General features: G+C 44.4%; 1 protein-coding gene across 1 annotated transcript in view; it reads left to right on the top strand.

The window, feature by feature from the left end:
• The window catches only part of vwdel (von Willebrand factor D and EGF domains-like), a 242783-nt gene that overhangs the window by 5305 nt on the left and 212292 nt on the right, over window positions 1–25186 (top strand). Inside the window, exons 4-5 of the mRNA XM_041183982.1 lie at window positions 13456–13524; window positions 15362–15594. Of these exons, the coding sequence (XP_041039916.1) occupies window positions 13456–13524; window positions 15362–15594 (302 nt within the window). The remainder of the gene's footprint in view (window positions 1–13455; window positions 13525–15361; window positions 15595–25186) is intronic.

The following is a 25186-nucleotide window of genomic DNA, read 5'->3' as shown; positions in this document are numbered from 1 at the left end:
TAGCTTGGATTGAGGTTTGGTTAACGTACAGAAAACAGAGAGTAGGAATAAATAGGTCATTCTCAGGTTGACAGGCTGTGACTAGTAGGGCACTGTAAGGATCAGTACTTGGGCCCCAGCTGTTCACCATCTATGGGCCTGTACAATAGTTACCCAGATGTTAGAAGTGGTTTTAATTCTTCCAACTTTTTTTAGGTAACTATTCATGTGACACAATCGGAACCATCTGAATTTTGTGATTTAAATCACATTTTCGGATGGTTCCCAGTGCAGGGCAGTTGTCCAAGGGAAGTTTGCGCATCCCAGAGGCAATTGCCATGCCAAACCTTACTTGGGTACTCCCGACGGTGGGCGGGAGATGGGTTCCTCTGTATATCTTTGGGGTACCTCCCAAGTTACACTGCCCTGGAGCTCGGAAGTCATGTCCCTATTAATGATTGGGTTTGGGGACTAAATGTAATATTTCCAAGTTGCGGATGACACAAAACTAGGTGGGAATGTGAGCTGTGAGGGGGATGCAAAGAGGCTTACGGGGATTTGGACAGGCTTAGTGAGTGGGCAGAAACACAGCAGATGGAATTTAATGTGGATAAGTGTGTGGTTATCCACTTTGGTAGGAGGAATGGAGATATAAAGTATTCCTTAAATGATGAGAGATTGGAAGTGTTGTTGTCCAAAGGGACCTGGGTGTACTTGTTCATTAATCACTGAAAGCTAACATGAAGGTGCGCCAAGCAATTAGGAAGGCATGGTATGTTGGCCTTTATTGCAAAAGGATTTCAGTAAAGGAGTAAGGATGTCTTGCTGCAATTGTATAGAACCTTGATTAGACCACAGCTGGAGTGTTGTGAAATTTGGTCCCCATACCCAAGGAAGGGTATATTTGCCATGGAGGGAGTGCAGGGGAGGTTCACTAGACTTATTCCTGGGATGGTGGGACTGTCCTTTGAGGAGAGATTGAGGAGACTGGGTCTACATTTTCTAGAGTTTAGAAGAATGAGAGGTGATTCCATTGAAACCTACAAAATATTTAAAGGGCCATTCAGGTTAAATGCAGAAATGATGGCCAGGATTTTCCCGCTCGCTGACACGTAAAATGACACGCGGTGACGTCGGGCGGAACTCCCAATGTCACTGTGCCCCATTTAAATTTTCAGGTAGGCGGGGGCTTAGCAAATTCAGCTGTCCACACGCCGACCTGTCAATGGCCAATTGAGCCCATTGACAGAGTCATTTAAGTAATTAATGGACCTGCCCATCCAACCTTAAGGTTGGCGGGCAGGCCAGGTGCCCTGGCAGGCATTAGAAAAAGCATGAAACCTTATCCATGGGCGGGATGAAGTTTCATGTAGGTTTTAAAAAATTTAATTAAAGTGTTTTTAGAAATTATAAACATGTCCCAACTCATGTGACAGTGTCATATGAAGGGACATGTCAGGGAATTTTTTTTTGCTATTTTTAATATTTTTTACAGTAGAGCCGATCTCCCTGAGGCAGCACTTAGCCTCAGGGAGATGAGTGTGCTCTTTCGGGAATCCCCCCTCCCTGCACAGGGAGTGCATAGTGCAGGGAGGACATCTCGCTCGGCGGGTGTTAATTGGCCTGTCCATGTAAAATAGCGGCGTGCCCCCAATCGGGGGCGTCGATCAGAGGCACGCCTCTGCGTGCCCGCCCTTCAACTTCCCCCCCCCCCCTCTGATGGGGGGAAAGTCCTGGCCGATGTTTCCCCTAGCTATAACCAGGGAACACAGTCTCAGACTAAGGAGCAAGCCATTTAGGACTAAGATGAGGAGGAACTTTTTCACTCAGAGGGTAGTGAATCTATGGAATTCTTTACCAAAGAGGGCTGTGGAAGCTCAGTCATTGAGTATGTTCAAGACAGCGATTGATAGATTTCTGGATACTAATGACATCAAGGCCAGAAACTTACCTGTATCGGGCGGAGGTGGTCGAGTGCCCAATCACTGCCTGCAATCGGCTGCACGCTGCCATTTTACAAGGGTGGGCCGATTAAGGCCCGCCCAGCATGATGCACAACTGGTGGTGCTCAGCACTACCTGTGCGGTTTGGGGGAGGAGGGAGAGTCAGGGCCTGAGCTCTTTCGCGTATGTGCACAAAACAGCGCAGAAATCTTCCTGAGGCACGGAGCTGCCTCAGGGAGATTAAGTAGATATTGAAATTTTTTAATGAAGAGAAAAATTATTTACATGTCCCCTCATGTGACAGTGTCACATGAGTTGGGACATGTTTGTCAATTTACCAAAATTTATTTATTGATTTTATTAAACCTTCAGGAAACCTCATCCCACCCGTGGAAGAGGTTTCCTGAAAAACGCGAAGGCCGCTTGGGCTCTTCACCTGCCCGCCAACCTTAAGGTGCTGTTAATTATCTAAATTACTTCCCTAATGGCCTTAAGAGGCCTTTGGCAGTGTGAAAGATCAAAAGTTGACAGCGAAAAATCTAAATGACGTGCGATGACGTCGGGACGCATGCCCGTGGTCATCACACGTCATTTTATGCGTCAACATGTCTGGCCCGCCTCGCACGCTGACGTCGGAATTCTAGCCCAAGAGATGGGGTTAACATGGGAAAATGGCGTTAAGGTAGATGATGAGCCATGACCTAGCTGAATGGCGGAGCTGGCTCGAGGGGCTGAATGGCCTACTCCCCATGCTATATTCCTTTGTTCTTATCCCCATTATATCCTTAAATCCCACATGTTGTCAACCTATTTGTGATTTTGCAGTGTTAAATGTCATTGAAACCTCTATCACCTGGAAGGACAAGGGCAGCAAATACATGGGAACACCACTATTTGGAATTGGAAAGGGAGTTAGTGAGTCTAGCTGCAAGGAGGATAAGTTATACCTTGCAATGGTACAGTCATAAGCGCCAGGATAAATTAAGCCCATAGTATGGGGTAGAAATTGGCATGGGTGGTGCCTCTTTTTCAGGCATTAAATGGGTGCACATTATGTCAATTTAACAATTGGACAGCCTGCGCTCCAGCTGCACAAATATTACCCCAACTGATAAAGGCATAGGGATAATTCTTTTAGGTGCCTCAAGTGGTTCAGATGGATAAAGCTTACACTATGCACTCTCTATCTAATTCTACCAGATGTTGCATGGCCTAACCAATGGTCATTGAAGCTTTTGTTTTTGGTTTGGTGAGCCTAGTGGGATCAGAATGCCCCTGCTGGGTTGCCAATTAACCTCTGGCTTGCTAGCAGAGCAGTCTATTAGTTGGCTCAATGTGTATCCTGGTTAATTTCACACCCTGCCAGATTCTATAAATATCAGCATTTTCTGTTTTTATAACCAAGCAGGGAAGTTTGGTGGTTCGCACTTTAGTAGGAATAGGGCCAAAGTATCAGAAAGTGGGTCTCATGGACTAGATGAGCTCGGAGAGGACATGGGGGAAGATAGAAAAGAAACTACGCTCGGGCAATGGGGTACATTAGAGATGGTTCCATAAGGGATGAGGTTTCCTGAAGGTTTAATAAAATCAATAAATAAATTTTGGTAAATGACAAACATGTCCCAACTCATGTGACACTGTCACATGAGGGGACATGTAAATAAATTTTCTCTTTATTAAATAAGGGAGAGAAGTGGCAGAGCTAGCTGATTCACATTTGTGGTTGGAGGTGAGGGTGAAGGGGATAAAGGGAGGGGGTTTAAGAAGACAGTTTTCTGCAGAGAAATGATGCCAGGGATTATTTTTACATTTCAGGATAATCATAAAATATTGCAGTTTATGCAGATGAGAGCAGGACTCAAATGAGCTTTGTGATCCAGTCAGATCTGTTGGTGAATGGTTAAATCAGTTGTCCACCATATTCATTCAGTTTTGCATCCCTTGCACTTAAGGGAGTGGAGATATGATGCTATATCTGGGGGAACGGCTGGTTGAGAGAGATAAATGAGTTGAGTGGGGACATTGCCATCAGTGGTGGAGGTGAATGTGTAGTTGTTGCAACAGAAATGTTGTGGTGAATGGAGGGCCAAAAGCTGAATGTTTGGGACATGGTGAGTAAGTTGTAAATGAATTGAGCGAGATTTTTTCCAGGGACGGACAAAGAAGAAAGTTTGGGTATGTGAGTGGAGAATGATTCAAAGATGTGATCAAAGATAGCCTTTTCTGTGATTGATATGTTGGGAGTAGTGAGGCCAGGTGATACAGCAAGTTCAAGCAAGTCAACTGATAATTGTGAATATACATTGACGAGCTTACCATGGAGGAAGAGATTAAGGGAGGATAAGGGAATACTGAACTCAGAGAAAAGAGAGTGTGATGAGTTGAGATAGAACTCCAAATTACCCAAGGATGAGAAGTCCCTTGGTATAGAGGCTAAGAGAGGAAGCAGTGAAGCTTTTTCAGTTATAAAAATTTTATTGTACTTGGATGGGTGGTAGAAAATGAGGATTTTAACTGAAAGATGAGAGGGATGGAACAAGGTGACATACTGAAATAAGGAGTAAGGGGAGAAGCCAAGTTGTGATTTGGTGATAAGACCAACCGTGATGGTCATTGCAGGGCAAGTTGTGTAAGGTATAACCAGGTGGGAACCAACCTTCGTGTTTGTTCTTTTAGCACCTGCCACTAACCCAGTCCAGTATCTATGTCCATTAGGACTGCACCAGCTTGATTGATAGTGATACCAATTAAGTGGTAGTGGTAACAGGGCCCAGGTATAGAAGTCCCGCCCTCCTTTCTGACAGATTCCATTTTTGGTAAGGGAAGGGGTTGGGGTGTGACTCACACTTCAGGGAAACCCGAGCTCAGCAGTGCCATTTGAACTCAGTGCTGAGTTTAATCAGACCCCATTTTCGCTGTAGTATGGGCCTTAACCTACAGTTACAGGTTTTTAAAGTAGTTGTAAACGCTCTTGAAGGGTGGCTAAAGTCTGTAGAACTGCCCAGCTGTGGCTGTCAAGTTATTAAAATCCACACCCCTCTAAAAAACATAGTGGGCAGAATTTTCCATCCCCGTTGGCGTCAGGCATCATGGTGAGTGTGAGTGGACAATAGGGCGGGAAGGCCAAAATCAGTTTCATGATGCCGTGAGACCAGTTTGTGATCGTTAGTTCCTTCCGTCAGTGGCAGGCCACCATTCCTTCCACCGCAGGTCGGAAACGTCATTTTAATAGATCGACATCTAATTATAAGCCCCGCTTACCAGAATCATCCCACCACGTCAAATTTATTGCCTACATCAGCGGGAAAACGCAGAAGTCGAGACTTACCTTTAGGACCTTACTCTCATTGCGGATCTCCAAGGAGCAGAAGATGCTGGAGCCCTACAGCTACCAAACCCTGGAGGAAACATGCATCGCTTGCTGGGTAGATTCTGATGGACATGACTGCTGTGAAGCAGCTCACAGAAGGTGAAAGGTCACCATTAATGTCTGGGGTCTGCTTTGGGACATTAGTGTCTGGGCCATGGTCTGCTATGAATGATCATTGAGGGGGTGGAGAGGAAGGTCTTAGTTTAAGTGGGAGGGGAAGATGTGCTGCAGGGGTGGGGGCGTGAGGTTGGACAGGGAAACAAAGGTGTTGGAGAGGTGAATTTGTGGGAGAGAGAGTACGGGGGGAGGAATGTGTAACGGGGGAGAATGTGGCAACTGAGGAGGTAGGTATAAGGGGGGATTAAGGTGTAAAGGAAGGAGTTCAGAGGGGGGAAGGTGTTCAGAGGGGGGAAGGAGTATGGAGGGGGGAAGGAGACCAAGGAGAGGATGGAATTAGGGTGGAGGAAGGTGTAAAGAGGAGGGGGCAGATGTCTAGATGAACATGCAAGGGAGGGAAAGTCAAAGACTGCCTCTTGGGTAGCAAAATGAGGATGGGCGTAGTAGGAGGGAATGGTGAGAATGAGAGAGAGCAGAGTGAGCTGGTAGGATGGGAGGTGAGAATGCCACAGTAGTGGTAGAAGGGTCGGCGAGGGTGGTTGGTGGGAACTCGGAGGCAGACAAGGACCTGGGGTTGGGGGGGGGTGGGGGAGGTGTTGGAAGGAGGAGGTCGGGGAGGTCAATGTGGAGCGGGGTGGAGTTCTGGGGAAGATAAGGAACGTGCACGTTAATCTGGACATCCCAGAATTAAAAGGGTTCTGGCAGGTAGTTGACGGTGGGGAGTTGGAAGGTGATGCCAGTAGGGTCAATAGTAATGGGGCAAAGGACATGGGTGACTGGAGGAGGAGAAAGGAAGGGGGAGCTAAAGGCATACTTCATAATAACCTTGAAAAATCGGAAGTGACAGGAGCCTCGTGTGGGGCGAGCACAGGTGCTGCATGGGAGTGCGATCAGTGGATGGGTGAAGATGCAGCTCAGCTCAGATGGACAACTGAAAGAGAACCCCAGCAGGCAGAATGCTCGGGACAGTGAGATGAGTGTAATGGAGGAAGGCTGCATGGGCGTAGGAGAATGGTAGCACGAGGCTCTGCCACACATAAACCTCTCCCTCTAGAATCATTGTGGGCTGACCGCATGCAGCTGAACTGCTAATGTGGGTGTGGGGGGAAAACAGGAGGAGCACTTGTGAAGCTTGTAAATAAAGCTGAAAGGCACCATTACACATTATTTAGTGAAAGTGAATATATTTCAGATTATTAAGTGACAAAATTTGTTCACCTGTGCAACCATTTGTGATCAGAAATTCTTAACATTTCAAGGCATACCACTTCTGCTAGGTGCTGCGCTGCCATCCGCAGCAGAGGTGGAGTCAGCCTGTGGAACGGTTGGTCCTGTTGCCTCTGCTGACTCTGGTGTGGGTCCTCGGGAGAGCCAAGGTCTTCAAGGCCCCGGCTTGCTTTGGCTGTCCACCTGTGGGCCAGCTGCTCCCTCTGCGATGACAGAGGATGAGGTTGAGGGGATCACAGGCAAGGGGGACTCAGAGGGAGAAGACAGCCTCTGAGATTCCTGAGTGGGTGACCCAGGGGTGTCCATCTGCCACTCTTCCTCACTTCGGGTGCCCAATGGCCCTGGCCTGACTCCTTGAGGGGAAGGAGCATCAGGAGGGATATCAAGGTGCCCCGTTTCTCTCTCGCGTTGCCACAGCAGAAACCCACCCATTGTTACTGCAATGGAATGTAGGTCTACGTGCATCTCCATGTTCTGCTGGACCAGGGTCTCCATGGCGTCTGCCACCCTTCCCATTGAGAACTCCATATACACACATGTGGGCACCACTTCATCAGAGAACAGGTGGACACACTCCTCTGACTTGTGTGCCACTCTGTTGAGGGCTTCCAACAGCTCTGCATGATGTTGTTCCCCCACCCAGCCCTTCTGCTGACTCTCCACCATGAGTTGGAAGGCTGAATCCACACTGTGCGATGGTGGTGGAGGGTGTGAATGTTTGTAGATGGGGTGCTAATCAAGTGGGCGGCTTTGTCCTTGATGGTGTTGAGCTTCTTGAATGTTGTTGGAGCTGCACTCATCCAGGCAAATGGAGAGTATTTCATCACACTCCTGACTTATGCCTTGTAGATTGTGGACAGGCGTTGGGGAGTTAGGAGGTGAGTTACTAACCTCTGACCTGCTCTTGTAGCCGTAGTATTTATATGGCTGGTTTAGTTCAGTTGCTGCTCAGCAATAACCTCCAGGATTTGATAGTGTGGGATTCAGTGATGATAATGCCATTGAATGTCAAAGGGAAATAGTTAGATTCTCTCTTGTTGGAGATGGTCATTGCCTGGCACTTGTATGGCGTGAATGTTACTTGCCATTTACTAGACCAAGCCTGAATGTTGTCCCAGTCTGGCTGCATTTGGACATGGACTGCTTTAGTAACTGAGGAGTTGCAGATGGTATTGAAATTGTGCAATCATCAACGAATGTCCACATTTCTGATCTTATGATGGAGGGAAGTTCACTGATAAAACCGCTGCAGATGGTTGGGCCTAGGACAATACTCTAAGGAACTTCTGCAGTAGGACTGAGATGATTGACCATCCAACAACCGCAACCATCTTTCTTCATGCTAGATATGACTCCAATTACTAGAGAGTTTTCCCCCTTATTCCAGTTTTGCCAGGGCTCCTTGATGCTACACTCAGTCAAATGCTACATTGATGTCAAGGACAGTGACTCACACCTCATCCCTTAAGTTCAGCATCTTTGTCCATATTTGGTCCATAATGAGGTCAAGAGCTGAGTGGCCCTGGGGGAACCCAAACTGAGCATCTGTAAGCAGGTTATTACTGACCAAATGCTGCTTGATAACACTGTCGATGCCGTCCTCCATCACTTTGCTGATGAGTAGACTGCTAGTTGGTAATTTGCCAGGTTGAATCGGTCTTGCTTCTTGTGGACAGGACAGTCCTGGGCAATTTTCCACATTACTGGGTAGATGCCAGTTTTGTAACTGTACTGGAACAGCTTGGCTAGGAGAACAGCTAGTTCAGGGGCACAAGACTTCATTACTATTGCCAGAATGTTTCAGGGCACATTGTCTGTTCAGTATCCAGTGTCTTCAGCCATTTCTTGATATCATATGGAGTGAATCAAAATGGCTGAAGACTGGGATCTGTGATGCTGGGGACTTCAGGAGGAGGCTGAGATGGATCATCCACTCGGCACTCCTGGCTGAAGATGGTTGTAAATGCTCCAACCTTGCCTTTTGCACTGATGTGCTGTGCAGCCCCATTTTTGAGGATGGGGGTATTTGTGGAGTCTCATCCATCAGTTAGTTGTTTAATTGTCCACCACCATACACAACCGGATGTGGCAGGACTGCAGAGCTTAGATCTGATCTGCTGGCTGTGGGATCTGTCTGTTGCTCTGTCTATTGCATGCTCCTTCCCATGTTCACTAGGTTGACACCTCATTTTTAGGCATGCCTGGTGCCGCTCTTGGCATGCTCACCTGCACTCTTCATTGAACCAGGGGTGATCATCTGGCTTGATGGTAATGGTGGAGTGGGGGATATGCTGGGCCTTGAGGTTACAGATTGTGGTTGCTGTTGATAGCTCACAGCATCTCATGGATGCCCAGTTTTTAGTTGCTAGGTATGCTCAAAATCTATCGCAAGTAGCACACGATAGAGGGTATCCTCAATATGAAGATGGGAACTTTTCTCCACAAGGACTGTATGTGTCACTCCTATCAATACTGTCATGGACAGATGTGTGTGCGACAGGTAGATTGGTGAGGATGAGTTGTAGTAGGTTTTTCCCTCTTGTTGGTTTCCTTACCACCTGTTGCAGACCCAGCCTACCAGCTATGTCCTTTAGGACTCAGCCAGCTTGGTCAGTAATGGTGCTAGGAGCCACTCCTGGTAATGGACATTGAAGATATTCTGTGCACTTGCCACCTTCAGCGCTTCTTCCAAGTGGTGTTCAACATGGTACTCTCTCATCGACTGAGAGGGGTGGGGAGATGGTAGATGTTAATCAGTAGGAGGTTTCCTTGCCTAAGTTTGACCTGATGTCATGTGATTTCATGGGGTTCAGAGCCGATGTTGAAGACTCCCACGGCAACACCGTCTCTTCTGTATAACGCTGTTTGCCACCTGAGGGATGGTGATGGTGGTGTCTGGGGCATTGTCTGTAAGTATGATTCCGTGAGGATGACTATGTCAGGTTGTTGCCTGACTAGTTTGTGGCGCAGCTCTCCTAATTTTGGTGTTAGTAAGGAGGACTTTGCAGGGTCGAAAGGACCGGGTATGCCTCTGTTGTTTCTGGTGCCTAGGTCAGTGCCAGGTGGTCCATCCGGTTTCATTCCTTTTAGGCTTCATAGCAGTTTGATACAACTGAGTGGCTTGCTCAGCCATTTCTGAGGGCACTAGGAGTCAACCACATTGCTGTTGATGTGGATTCACGTGTAGGCCAGACCATGTTAGGATGGGAGATTTCCTTCCCTAAAGCACATTAGTGAACCCAGCTGGGTTTTTATGACAATCTACATTGGTTTCATGGTTACCATAACTGAGGCTAGCTTTTTTTAACCCCAGATTTATTAATTGAATATAAATTGAATTTTGGATTTGAGCCCATGTCCCCAGAGCATGAGCCTGGGCCTCTGGATTACTAGCCCAATGACATGACCACTACTCCACCACCTCCCCTGAAGTCTGTTTATTTTAATAGGGGATTAAGTGCTTGAGGTGATTTAAATATTTTGAATGGGCTTTCATGAATCTGAGTATTTTAAAAAATATATAAAGGCTGTAATAGATATTTAGAAGTTTATTTCATTTCATCTCAACATGGCTCCTAAGGCACATGCATGGCAGATACTGGGTGTGTTGGCATGGAGGGTGTAAGGGAAAAGGGTGATGGGTGAGTTGGCATTTATTGGCGTTAAGTTGACCATGGGGTGGGTGGGGCGCATTGGTCAGCATGGAGGTTATGAGGGTCCATTAGGGGTGGGGAACTTAGGTTGTCATGATTTGATGAATGGGGTATGAGAAATGGGTAGAGGGGTGAGGGGAGCTGTGAGATGTGATGACTATGGGGCCTAATATTTAACAATACTGGAACAAAGTCCTAGTGAACCAAGGTGCACCTTTTAAACACTTGGTACTTGGTAACTCCTGTGGCCGCCTCCAATTTGTGTTGGAGGACCGTTGGCCTGACTCCATCCTGCATCCACATCTGCCATCCATGACTTTCCCCAAAGATTCCAAGATCCTGCCTCTCGGGTGAGTTTCTCCTGAGGTAATTATAACGAGCCGGGAGATTTCCCAATTCCCGCGACCTGGGCCTATCTCTACTCCAGACTCAGACACTTTTTAACTCGATACAAATTCACAAACAGCTATGATGGGATTTGAACTCAAGAATTATGAGTCCAGGCCTCTATGTTACTAGTCCAGAAATATAATCATTACACTAATGTAACCCAAGTAAAATATATCCCAATGAGGTAGAAAGATGCTAAGAGGCGGAAAAAAACATCCATGTCTAAGCAAGGAAGTTAAAGATAACTTAAAGACAAAAACTAAGGCATACCGAATTGCAAAGGTCAATGGCAGCCTGGAAGATTAGGAGACTTTTAAAGATCAACAAAGGGTTACTAACAAATAATAAAAGGAGCAAAGGAATAATAAAAGGAGCAAAGGTAAATTATGTGAGAAAACTAGCGCAAAATGTAAAAATTGATAGCAATAACTTCTACAAGTATATAAAAGGAAAGAGAGTAGATAAAGTGAATGTTGGTCCCTTGGAAGATGAGACAGGGGAGTTAATGGTGGGGAATACAGAAATGGCAGAGGCGCTTAATCACTATTTTGTCTCAGTTTTCACAGTGGAGGACACTAGTACCACCCCAATAGTAACAGGTAGTACAGAGGATATAGAGGAGGAATTTAGAACAATTACCATCACCAGAGAAAAAGTACTGAGCAAACTATTAGGATTAAATGGTGACAAGTCCCCAGGAACGGATGGCCTACATTCCAGGGTCTTAAAGGAAGTGGCAGCAGAGATAGTGGATGAATTGGCTATAATATTCCAAAATTCCCTGGATTCTGGAAAAGTTCCAGTGAATTGGAAAAATGGTAATAATATGCCCTTATTCAAAAAGGGGGTGCAGAAAGTTGGAAACCATAGACTAGTTAGTTTAACGCCTGTCATTGGGAAATTGTTGGAATCCATTATTAAGAAAGTAGTAATGGGGCATTTGGAAAGTCAAAATGCAATCCATCAGAGTCAGCATAGTCTTATGAAGAGTAAATCGTGTTTGACTAATTTTCTAGAGTTCATTGAAGATGTGAGAAGCAAAGTGGATAATGGGGATCCTGTAGATATAGTATATCTGGACTTCTAGAAGGCCTTTGATAAGGTGCCACACAAAAGATTAATACACAAGATAAGATCACACCGAGTTAGGGGTAATATATTAGCTTGGATAGAGGATTGGCTAACCAACAGAAAGCAGAGAGTCGGGATAAATGGGTCTTTTTCTGGATGGCAAGCTGTAACTAGTGGGGTGCCACAGGGTTTGGTCCTTGGGCCTCAACTATTTACAATCCATATTAATGACTTGGGTTCAGGGATAGAAGGTACTATCGCTAAATTTGCAGATGATGCCAAAATAGGTGGGAAAGTAAGTTGCAATAAAGAAATAGAAATTTACAAATGGATACGGACAGGTTAGGTGAATGGGCCAAAATTTGGCAGATGAATTTTAACGTGGATAAGTGTGAGGTTATCCATTTTGGTCGGAAGAATATAAAGGTGACTTATTATTTAAATGGAGAGAAACTTCAGAATGCTTCAGTGCAGAGGGATTTGGGTGTCCTCGTGCATGAATCGCTGAAAGCTAGTATGCAGATAATAAGGAAGGCAAATGGAATTTTGGCATTTATTGCTGAAGGAATAGAGTATAAAAATAGGGAAGTGTTGTTGCAACTGTACAAGGCATTGGTGAGACTGCACCTGAAGTACTGTGCATAGTTTTGATCCCCTTACTTGAGGAAGGATGTAGTTGCACGGGAGGCAGTTCAGAGGAGGTTCACTAGATTGATTCCAGAGATGTGGGGCTTGTCTTGTGAGGAGAGATTGAACGGTTTAGGCTTATACTCGCTAGAGTTTAGAAGGATGGGAGGAGATCTAATTGAGGTATATAAGATGCTAAAGGGGATAGACAAAGTAGATGTGGAGCAGATGTTTCCCCTTGTGGGGCATTCTAGAATGAGAGGCCATAGTTTTAGGCTAAGGGGTGGTAGATTTAAATCAGAGATGAGGAGGAGTTACTTTTCTCAAATGATTGTTAATCTGTGGAATTCACTACCACAGAGTGCAGTGGATGACGGGACGCTGAATAAATTTAAGGAGGATATAGACAGATTTTTAATTAGTAATGGGTTGTAAGGTTATGGAGAGAGGATGGGAAATTGGAGTTGAGGCTGAAATGAGATCTGTCATGATCGTAATGAATGGCGGGGCAGGCTTGAGGGGCTGAATTGCCTACTCCTGCTCCTAGTTCTTGTGTTCTTATGATATGCGGTCATTTAAAAGCAAATGTGCAGTATTAAGTGAAACAAAAAGTTAGTGGGGGTGTTACCTAACAACTTATAAATTCAACAGATTAATGTCAAACCCTATAGTTTATATATATTATCCATGACAGAACTCAGTGCTGCACAACATGGAGAAATAATTTACTCAATTCTACTTCATATCCAATCTGTACAAAAGAAAAATTGGACCCAGTATTCACTTGGATGATTTGAAATATTAATCAAATCGGCATTAGGGATCATGAAGATGGATTGGCTACTCTTACTGCTGAAAGACGAGTGGATGAACTATAAATTTCCTCATCAGACTGTGTTGAACTTGATGAAATAGGTAACATTGGTTTGAAGCACCAATTTGGTTTACAGTGTGCTGGGATATATTGCTACAACTAGTTGTAAAAGTGGAGAGTAAAACCAGTGTAATTTAACAAAGATAATGACTTAGTTAATTTATTAGCACTTAAAAAAACAATATTTATTTCATTCTGTCTCAGTTGTGTCTGAAACAAAAGAACAAAGCAACTGTGGTCCAGAAGAGATTGAAATTGGAGACACTTGTCGAGGTAACTATCTACATAATTCATCTTGTCCTATTAATAATACTTATTCATTCATTATATTTATTCACTCAGAGCTGACATTACTTTAAGGGCCTGGAAGTTAAATTGACTAACCCTGAAAATTCATTGTGGTGTAGGCAACACATTAAATTTGTGCTGCCTGTGGTTTAAATGTTTGCTGTGTGCAGCCAGTGCTACCTGTACTGTTAATTGGCTGCACACATCAGCTGGGAGCCCAATACCGTAAGTAGCTAGTGCTAGTCGCTAACTTTTAAAGGCAGCCTGCACCTTTTAAAGGAGAGGTGCATTGTAGCTGCAAGAAGTGGTGGGAGTTTTTTGAATAGTGAAATATGTATTGCGAAAGATTGAAGAATGGCCGAGAATGCAAGAGAATGTGCATCAAGGTTTTCTGACGGACATTTTTTTCAGATGTTAAAAATATTTATTTTTGATTTTAAAATTGTTCAGCCCCCTGAGGCAGCTCCCTGCCTTCAGGGTGCTTTCAGTGGATGCTCCCCCACACACTTGCAGACTTTAGCGCTTGCACTCCTCCCACCCACACCCCAGCACTGCTGAGCATCTCAGGCAACCGTTAATTGGCAAGCTAGTGTGAAATCGTAGTCGGGGACCAATCGCAGGTGGTGGACCATTTCCCAGCCGTTCCCAGGCCCATCCACCTCACCTGCCCGACAACCCAAAAATCCTTAATAATCCTTAATAATACCATGACAGTAAAATTATTTCCTCAGTGTTTATATACTTACTAAACTGTTTTATATTTTCACCAATTACCTACTTTTGTCTCCATTCCTGATCTCTTTGAGGGTAATTCTAATCATTATTGGGAAAAACAGAGGAAAAGAAGATCAGATGAGATGTAAATCAGGCGGCGAGCGGATCTGCTATCACCTGTCTTTCACCTTGGGATAAAATTTAAAATTAATCCCTCTGAGTCTTTGTGATTCTTCTATATTTATTATAGTCTTTTGTTTTCACCCGTTATTTCCTTCTCCCTCCACTCCTAACGTCTTTGATTCCTTGTGATTCCACAGCCACTAGCTGCCCAACATACATGCTCAAGTTCCTACCCTTTATGAACGTAGTGGAGCAGTTGGTGTCTGTAGACTGTTGGATCGTAAGGGGCACAATATCCACATCTACAGTTTTTCAGTGGATGGCTGGAAAGTCATCACACTAATTCCCTGTACCACCTTACCGGAGATATTGAGGCTAATTTTAGTGCTGCAACTGCTAACCTAACACGGATCAGCTAACTGAGCACAGGCTGGGGATTGAAAAGAGACCTGGCTGATTTGTGCAGCTTAGTTGCTTATTGCTGACATTCATGCTGAAATTATTGCCAGCATCTCTGGGATATGGAGGGAAAAATAATCCTGTGTTCCCATTTCTGATCAGTATGCAGTGACTCTTGCTAGTGCACATGTAAATGTAGGCAGGGTGATGCGTGACCACAATACCATCATGGTCAAATTGCCTACTGATGTTTGTCATCTGTTGACACATCTGAAGAATGGAAGTATGAGCCGTTTGCAAAGTACATGATGATAGCTGTTGCATATGGAACCATACGTGAAAGCAAAAAGCCAAAGCCATCAAGAGAGTAGAAGAGAGGAAAAGCTGTCCAAAGAAGTAATAATATTAAAACAATCTGTATCCTTCCATGTATTTGTTTGAATATTACAATGGTCATGGATGTCAAGAGCTGAGAAGTTGGAATGGAGCCTCCTAGTGTAATAATTGAACACTGCTCAGTCAGTTAATGTGAGAATATCTGTCATTAAATTTTACAATATTAATGATTTTTGCTTTTATTTACCAGCTAAACATCCACCATCTCCAGCTGCTATCGAAGTTGTGGCTGAATTAGATAATGGTGGTATTTATCTGAAGTGTTCCTTTGAGAGTCCGGTAGTAAACAGTTCTCTTGGATTTATTATCACTTGGTTCCGCCTGTCACCTGATGGGACCAAAGAGGAGCTGCGTCAGGAAACAACAGTCCAGACATTTTCCTTTATAGAATTGGATGGCGTAAATCTCAGACTTGGGGACAGGGTATGTTACTTTTTATATTTATAAAAAAATGGATTATGCTTTGAAGCCATTGTGATTATTTTTGGAAATTGAAGCCCTCAAAATGCATAAACAGTTATATCAGGATCATACCCACAGGAATGCTTCCTTTTGGAGTTTGCTGGGTCAGTGGGAAGGCACTTTGCTTCCAAAGGACTGGCAAGCATCCACCCCACTATTGGTACTTCTTGGGTGACTGCCCTGCTCCAATGAGGCTATCTCCATCATTCTTGAGGCTGGTACGTCTCATCTAACATTTCAGCTTCCAGTATTACATTGGGGTCCTTTAGTAACAGCATTGAAAGTTTTTGTCCCTCTTCCCTCCTACAGTTTCTCCCTCGCATGAGGGATTGGGAGCAGCTACATCAGAAGACTGAGAAGGAATTCACAGCTAAAGTTGGGAGCCAGGTCTTGGCCTTTATCCAAGCTGTTCTACCAAACTCCTTTTGCAGTTACAACAGGAGTCAGGTGAAATAGCCAAGGGAATTCAGCCTCATTGCATTTATTGAAACTGCTTTCATTTTTTTAATGGCTTTATTTATGAAACACAAATGGGATCAACCTTGATAATCAAATTTATGTAAAGATTGATGTATTGCTGTGTTCATTGATGCTCTGAGCCTCCAAGTTAGAGTGAGTGGTGTGTTAGTTAGGGCAATGCGCATTCCATGGACTTACGGAACGAAGAAAAATAATTTTTAAATTGGAAGGGAATGTAAGAATCATAAAATAGAGACTGCCAAAAAGTGATTCCTGTTAGAAGGTTTCTGTTTCAAGGGTCATGCATTTAATAAATGACATGATTGAACAAGTCAGTTCTCTTTGTTCTGTTCTTACATATTAACACATGCTGACGGTTTGTATGAGATTTTGAAAACAAGTTTTATAAAACAAATAAGTTACCATTAGAAGAAATACAACAAATCAGAAATTGAAAAGAATCAAAATACAACCAAAAACAGGGAGATATACAAAACTGGTATGTCTCACTCCAAGTCCTCAACATGCAGAATTTCATACTGTTGCTTGAGTACATGCAATCAGAATTACAGCAGTCCATTTTATATGTCTGGCAAAGTTCCTGTTTGGTAACTGTCTCAACATTCTTAGCACAATAAAACAAGAAAAGTATATATGTATGGCAGGAGAAATTGCCAAGCTTTAATTTTGCTTCGGCAAGCATCCAATATATTTTTCCACAAGATGGTGGAAATTGATCTTTCGCAATAGTCCAAAATGGACAATAGCGAATTGACAGCCCATTTTAAAACCCATCCATTTTCTTTCTCATGAAGTCGGTGGAAAAGAAAATTGAATGAGGTGAAAAATAGGTTGCCGATTTACTGTTGCTTAATTTACACTATTACTTAAGAAGAATTTCACTTCCAGTCAACATTCCTCCTATTTTTTTTTTCAGAGTACATGGGTGATTTATATGTGCGGTCCCTTTAATTTTTTTTTTGCGCAGCCTGCACACGTAATTTAGAGGGACTAGTTTGTGCATGGCCAGACCGAGACTTTCGGGTTACAGTGTGGCATTAGAGAGAACATTGCCTCCAATCTGTTTCTGTTGCACATTTTAGACCTGACACAATGAATTATCTTCAGCCCAAGATGCTAATTTGTGTTTTCAATTTGTTTGTGGAATGTCAGTATCGCTAGCAAGGCCAACATTTGTTTCCCATCTTTAATTGCACAGAGAAGGCAGAGAGAGTGTTCCATCACATTACTGACTTGTGCTTTGTAGAGTTTTTTGCATTCTTTCACAGGATGTGGGTGTCGCTGGCTAGGCCATCATTTCCTGCCCACCCCTAATTGCCCTTGAGAAAGTGGTGGTGAGCCACTATAGTCCATGTGGTATAGCTGCACCCACGGTGCTGTTAAGGAGGAAGTTCTAGGACTTTGACCCAGCAGCAGTGAAGGAAAGGCGATATTGTTCTGAGTCAGGACGTAACTTGGAGGGGAACTTGCAGTTGGCAGTTTTCCCATGCATCTGCCACCCGTGGACTTTTTAGGCGGTAGCAGTCACAGGTATGGGAGGTACTGTTGAAAGAGTTGAATTGCTGTAGTGCATCTTGTAAAGATGGTACACACTGCTGCCACTGTGCATTGGTGGTAGAGGGAGTGAATGTTTAAGGTGGTGGATGGGGTGTTTTGTCCTGGATGGTGTTGAGCTCTTGAGTGTTGTTGGAGGGGCACTCATCCAGGCAAGTGGACAGTATTCCAGCACTTTCCTGACTTGTGCCTTGTAGATGATGGGCAGGCTTTTGGGGAGTCGGGGGGTGAGTTACTCGCTACAGAATTCCCAGCCTCAAACCTCCTCTTGTAGCCACGGTATTTAGATGGCTGGCCCAGTTCAGTTTCTGGTCAATGGTAACCCCCAGGAGGTTGGTGGTGGGGATTCAGTGATGGCAATGCCATTGAATGTCAATGGCTCTGGTTAGATTGTCTCTTGTTGGAGATGTTTATTGTCTGGCACTTGTGTGGTGCAAATGTTACTTGCCGTTTATCCGCCATTTGTCACTTATCTGAATGTTATCCAGGTCTTGCTGCATATAGACACTGACTGCTTCAGCATCTGAGGAGTCACAAATGGTAATGAACATTGTGTAATCATCAGTGAACATCCCCACTTCTGACCTTATGGTGTAGGGAAGGTCATTGATGAAGCACCTGAAGATGGTTGAGCCTAGGGCTTAACCCTGAGGGACTCCTGCAGCGATGCTCTGGGACTGAGATGGTTAACCTGCAGCAACTACATCCATCTTCCTTTGTGCTAAGTATGACTCCAACCAGCAGAGAGTTTTCCCCTGATTCCCATTGACTTCAGTTTTGCTAGGGCTCCTTGATGCCACACTAGGTCAGCTGCTGCCTTGATATCAAGGGCAGTCACCCTTAACTGCTCTTGTGTTTACCTCTTTTGTCCATGTTTGGAAAAGCTTGTAATGAGGTCACAAGCAGAGTGGCCCTGGCAGAACCCAAACTAAGCATCAGTGAATAGGTTATTGCTGAGTACGTGCCACATGATAGCAATGTCAGTGATCCTTCCATCACTTTACTGTTGATTGAGAGTAGGCTGATGGGGTGGTAATTAGCTGGATTTGTCTAGCTTTTTATGGACAGGACATACCTGGGCAATTTCCCTAATTGCTGGGTAAATGTCAGTGCTGTGTATCCCTGTTCTGGAACAGTTTGGCTAGGGGCGTGGGTAATTCTGGAGCACTGTATTCGGTGCCTTCAGCTGTTTCTTGATCTCACATGGAGTGAATCGAATCGTCAGTGGCGAGATGTCTCTGGGGAGTCAGGACATAAATTACTTGCTACAGAATATCCAGCTTCTGACCTCTGACTTGGGGCAGGTTCTTCCCCCTGTTGAGGGGATTGTGCAGGAGCAGGTGCGAGTAGACACATTGTGCAGCTAGGGGCGCTGACATTTTACAGGGGTGGGCCAATTAAGGCTCACCCAGCGTGATGCTTGCCCAGACGCACTATGCGCTCCCTGTGCGAGGTTGGGGGGGGGGGTGATTCCCTGAGCCAGGACTGCGCTCTTTCACGCATGTGCCCCGTAGCGCAAAGATCTCCCTGAGGCAAAGTGCTGCCTCAGAGAGATCGGCTCAGTTTTCAACCATTGAGTAACGGTGAGAAAAATAATTACTGACATGTCCCCTCATGTGCCATTGTCACATGAGCTGTGACATGTCAATTTCTTTTATTTAGACATTTCATACAAATTTTAATACCCTCATGAAAGCTCATCCCGCCCGTGGATGAGGTTTCATGTTTCTTCAGAAGCCCGCCTGGGCTCCCGGCCTGCCCGCCCACCTTAAGGTTAGATGGGCAGGTCCATTGATTACCTCAATTGCTTTATTAATGGCCTTAAGTGGCCGTTGACAGGTCGGTGGGTGCACAGCCAACCTGGCTCCATGGCCGCCAGTCTGAAAATATAAGTGACGTGGGGTGACGTCGGGATGCCCGCCCGATGTTATCCCGTGTCATTTTACATGTCGGCGAGTGGCTCCACCCCCCCCCCGCTCACTGACCAAGAGATGTAGCCCTTGCTGTTGTGGCCAGAATATTTATGTGGTTAGCTTAGTTAGGCTTCTGGTAAATAATGACCCTCCAGAGTGGTGATGGTAGGAGATTCCGCAGTGTAATGCCATTGAATGTCAAGGGAGATGACTAGATTCTCTCATTTTGGAATTGGTAATTACCTAGCACTTGTGTGGTTTTTTTCAACCAATTAGTGACAAACCCAACGAGAGGAGATGCAATTCTAGACCTAGTCTTGGGAAACGAAGAAGGGCAAGTGGATGAAGTGACAGTTGGCGACCATATAGGGGACAGTGATCACAATTGAGTTAGATTTAGCATTACCATGGAAAAGGACAGAGATAAGGCAGGAGTAAAAGTCTTGAACTGGGGGAAGGCAAATTTTGCAGAAATGAGAAGGGACTTGGCTGAGGTGGACGGAACAGCACTGCTGGAGGATAAAACAGTGGAAAACCAGTGGGGAGCACTAAAAAGTGAGATCCTAATTGTACAACGTAGACATATCCCCAACAAAAATAAGAGTGGTACTGCCAAATCTAGACCCCCTTGGTGGTCTAGAGGAATACAGGGGAAGATCAAACAGAAAAAGAAAGCGTACGATAGGCACAAAGAACTGAGCACTGCAGATAGCCTAGACGAATATAGGAAGTGCAGGGACGAAGTAAAAAAGGAAATAAGGAAATCAAAGAGAGGGCATGAAAAAAGATTAGCAAGTAAGTTAAATATAACCCTAAATGTTTTACCAATACATTAATGCTAAAAGGTTAGTTAAGGAAAAAGTGGTACCTATCAGAGATGAAGATGGAAACTTGTGTGTAGATGCAGAGGCTGTGGGAAGGGTTTTGAATGAATATTTTGGCTCTGTGTTTACAAAGGAAAGGGAGGATGTAGATATAGTAGTCCAGGAGGAATACTGCGAGATATTGGACTGAATAGTCATAAAGAAAGAGGAAGTACTCGAAGGGTTGAAATCATTGAAAGTTGATAAGTCACCAGGGCCAGATGGATTGTTTCTGAGGCTGCTGAAGGAAGTCAGGGAGGAGATAGCAGATGTTCTGAGGATGATTTTTCAATCCTTACTAGATACAAGGGAGGTACTGGAGGACTAGAGAAATGCAAACGTAGTTCTATTGTTTAAAAAGGGATCAAAGGAAATGCCAAACAATTATATGCCAGTTAGTCATACATCGGTGGTGAGCAAATTAGTAGAATCAATCCTGAGATATAGGATTAACTGTTATGTGAAAATGCATGGACTAGTCAGGGATGGTCAGTGTGGATTTGTCAAAGGAAGGTCTTGCCTCACAAATTTGATTGAATCCTTTGAGGAAGTGACAAGAAAGGTTGATGAAGGTAGTGCAGTGGATGTTGTGTACATGGATTTTAGCAAGGCATTTGCCAAGATCCCACATGGCAGATTCATCAGGAAAGTAAAAGCCCATGGGATTCAGGGTAATGTGGCAAACTGGATAAAAGGTTGGCTTTGTAACAGGAAACAAAGGATCATGGTCGATGAATGCCCTTGCGAATGGAAAGTTGTCCCAAGTGGTGTTCCACAGGGTTGGGTGTTGGGACCCTTGCTGTTTCTGTTATTAACGATTTGGACGTGAATGTGGGGGACACGATTGGGAAATTTGTAGATGACACAAAGATTGGCCGAGTAGTGGTTGGTGTAGAGGATGGCCATAATCTCCAAAACATTATAGATGGGTTGGTGGAGTGGGCGGTAAAGTGGCAGATGGATTTTAACATAGAGAAGTGTGAGGTCATACATTTAGGGAGGTCAAACAGTTACAGGGATTACAAAATAAATGGGAATATACTAACGGGGTAGATGAAGTGAGAGATCTAGGTGTACAAGTACATAGGTCCCTGAAGGCGGCAGTTCAAGTACACAAGGTTGTAAAGAAGACATATGGAATGCTCTTCATTGGCAGAGGTATAGAACATAAAAGTAAGGATATAATGTTGGAAATGTATAACACAGTGGTGACCACAACTGGAGTATTGTGTGCAGTTCTGGTCACCACATTACAGGTAGGATGTAATAGCTCTGGAGAGAGTGCAGAGGAGGTTTACAAGAATGTTGCCAGGGTTAGAAAAGTGTAGCTACGAGGAGAGATTGGATAGGTTGGGGTTATTTTCATTGGAACAAAGAAGGCTGAGAGGTGACTTGATTGAGATATACAAAATTATGAGGGGAATAGATAGAGTGGATAGGATAAAATTGTTTCCCTTGATGGAGAATTCTAGAACCAGGGGACATAGATTCAAGATAAGTGGCAGAAGGTGTAGGGGGGACATGAGGAAGGCCTTTTTTAAGTAGAGGGTAGTGGATGTCTGGAATTCACTGCCCAAGTTGGTGGTAGAGGCAGAAACTCTAAACTCTTTTAAAAAGTACCTGGATCTGGACCTTAAATGCTGTAAGCTGCAGGGCTATGGGCCGGGTGCAGGAACATGGGATTATAAAGGGCACCTGGGTGTCCTCAGGCTGGCATGGACAAGATGGGCCGAATAGCTTCCTTCTGTGCTGTAGCTTTTCTATGGTTCTAAGTGTTACTTGCCACTTTTCAGCCCAAGTTTGACTATCAGCCCAAGCCTGTTCCATGTCTTGCTGCATGCGGACATGGACTGCTTCATTACCTGAGGAATTGCAAGTACAACTAAAGACTCTGCAATCTTCAGCAAGATCCCTACCTCCGACCTTAGGATAGTAGAAAGCAGATGAAGATTTTTGGGCCCAGGACACTGCCCTGAGAAATTACTTGAGCGATGTCCTGGTACTGAGATGATTGACCCCCAACAACCACAATCGTCATTCCTTGTGCTCACTGTGACTCCAGCTAGTGTAGAAATTTCTCCCGTATCTCATTGACTTCGATTTTACCTGGGTTCCTTGATGCCACAATTCTTGATGACAAGGACTCTCACCTCAACTTTAGAATTCAGTTTCTTATTCCCTTGGTGGAAACCAAACTGATCATTTGTGTGCAGGTTATTGGTGAGTAAATGCCATTTGATAGTACTGTTGACATCACTTTGCTAACATTTGAGAGTAGAATAATGAACAATGATTGGTGGAATTGGATTTGTCCTGTTGTTTGTGGGCAGGACATACCTGGGCATTTTTCCACATCTATACCAGTGTTATGCTATATTGGAACAGCTTGGCTGGTGGCACGTCTAGTTCTGGAACGTAAGTCTCCAGCACCACACCTGGGATGTTCTGAGGAGCCATATACTTCGTTGTATCCAATGCAGTCAGCTGTTTCTTGATATGAAGCGGAGTCAGTCATATTGGCTGAAGAATGGCACCTGTAATGGTGCGGACCTCAAGAAGCACCCAAGATTGATCTTGCACTTATTGCTTCTGGCTGAAGTTGTTTGCAAACACTTCGACCTTGTCTTTTTTGCAGACATGTTGGGCTCCACCATTATTGAAGTTGAAGAAGTTCATAGAGCCTGCTCCTCCTGTTATTTGTTTAGTTGTCATTCACAACCTGATGTGGCAGGATTGCAGAGCTTTGATCTGATCCATTGGTTGATTGTTTAGCTTTATATGTGGCATGCTGCTTCTGCTGTTTAGCATGCATGTAATCCTGTGTTGCAGCTTCACCAGGTTGGTACCTCATTTTTAGTAATGCCTGGAGCTGCTCCCTGCATGTTCTCCTGCACTCTTTATTGAACCAGGGTTGTATCCCAGGCTAGATGGTAACAGCAGAGTGAGGGGTATGCCAGGCTATGAGTTTACAGATTACACAAATGCATCTTCGATGGCCATCAGGTCCTGGAGTTGGACTTGAACCTGGAGCTTCTGGCTCAGAGGTAGAAACACTGTCCACTGTGCCACAAGACCTCACTGTAATGGTGTCACACTTGGATATGGACATTGAAGTCCCACACCCAGAGTACATTCTGTGCTCTTGCTTTTGTCAGTGCTTCTTTCAAGAGATGTTCAGCACGGAGCACTGATTCATCAGTCGATGGAAGCCGATGTGTGGTAATCAACAGGAGGTTCCCTTGTCCATATTTGACCTGATATCATGAGACTTCATGGGTCTCGTACCAATGTTAAGGATTCTCTGGACACTCCCCCCCCCCCCCCCCCCCCCCCCCCCATCTGTATATCACTGTGCTGCCATCTCTGATGGTTCTGTCCTGCTGGTGGGCAGGATATGCCCAAGGATGGTGACGGAGGAATCAGGGACATTGTTGATGGATATGATTCTTTGAGAATGACTGTCATGGTGTTGCTTGATTGGTTTGTGGGGCAATCTTCCGATCTTGGCACAATTCCCCAGATTTTAGTGAGGAGGACTTTGCAGGGTCTTTTGGGCTGGGTGTGCTTTTATCATGTCTGTTGCCTAGATCAATGTTGGATGACTTTTATTCTTATTAGACTTTTTTGTAGAGATTTGATACAATTGAGTGGCTTGATAGATCATTTTTGGACATAGTTAAGAGTTAACCACATTGCTGTGGGCCTGGAGTCACGTATAGGCCAGGCGGCAAGGACAGCAGATTTCGTTCCTGAACAGACATTAGTGAACCACATGGGTTTCATGGTAGCTTTATGGTCAGCATTACTGATACTAGTTTTTTATGCCAGATTTATTTTAATGAACTGAATTTAAATTAGTCACTTGGTAGTACAGGACTTGAATATTATTGAAAAAAGAGACATGCTGTCAAAGCTTTTTGTCTTGCACTCATCAGGACAGATTCACAAGAATACCAAATCTCAAAGAGAACAACTTAAACTGCATGAGAAGAGAGTGCTGATTGGTTGGCAGGTGAAATCTGATTGGTAGAGGCATTGCTATGAAGAATGCAGCAGGGAGCACTTAACTGCCAAGGTTTTATTTAAATTCAAACCAGGTAGGTCAACTCTGATTGGTCAAGGCATTGCCATGAACCAGGGAATGCCTGCCCCCAAGCTTTTGTTTAGCTGAAAAAGGCACAATGCATGGGCATGTTTTTTCTCTGTGCAAAGGACAAGGCTCTGTGTGTGTGAATATATGCATCTTCTAGCACATGTATGTGAGCCACACTACAAGAGGAACCGATAATCTTAAATTGGTTGTTAGTGTAATTCTTAGCACACTCAAGATTGTTTAGTAAATGCTGCCCAATTGCAGAATTACATTGAATGTTGGACACTATGGAAAGAATTTTTTTCTTGTCGGGCTTCAGCGTTCAGTGCTGCCAGGGTGGGGGCGGGAGGAACATAAGCGTGGAAGTGTATGCATGCATGGAGGTTTGCACAATAAAAGCTCCCTGAGACACAGCTGCCTCAGGGAGCTGAAGAATTTTGAAAATAAAAAATAAACAATTTTAAAATGTTAATGACATGAGCAGGGACATATTAGAAATTAGTTTGAATTTTAAAAAAAAAAATTTTAATCACTGATCGAAACCTCATCCCACCTGTGGATGAGGTTTCACAAAAAACCCAAAGGCTGCTTAGCCTTTTCACCTGCTCGCCAATTTTAAGGTTGGACGGGCAGCGAAACATTCAGTTCAA

Source organism: Carcharodon carcharias, chromosome 3 (genome assembly GCF_017639515.1).
Source record: "Carcharodon carcharias isolate sCarCar2 chromosome 3, sCarCar2.pri, whole genome shotgun sequence".
NCBI lineage: Eukaryota > Metazoa > Chordata > Chondrichthyes > Lamniformes > Lamnidae > Carcharodon > Carcharodon carcharias.
This window is presented reverse-complemented; position numbering and strand designations above follow the sequence as displayed.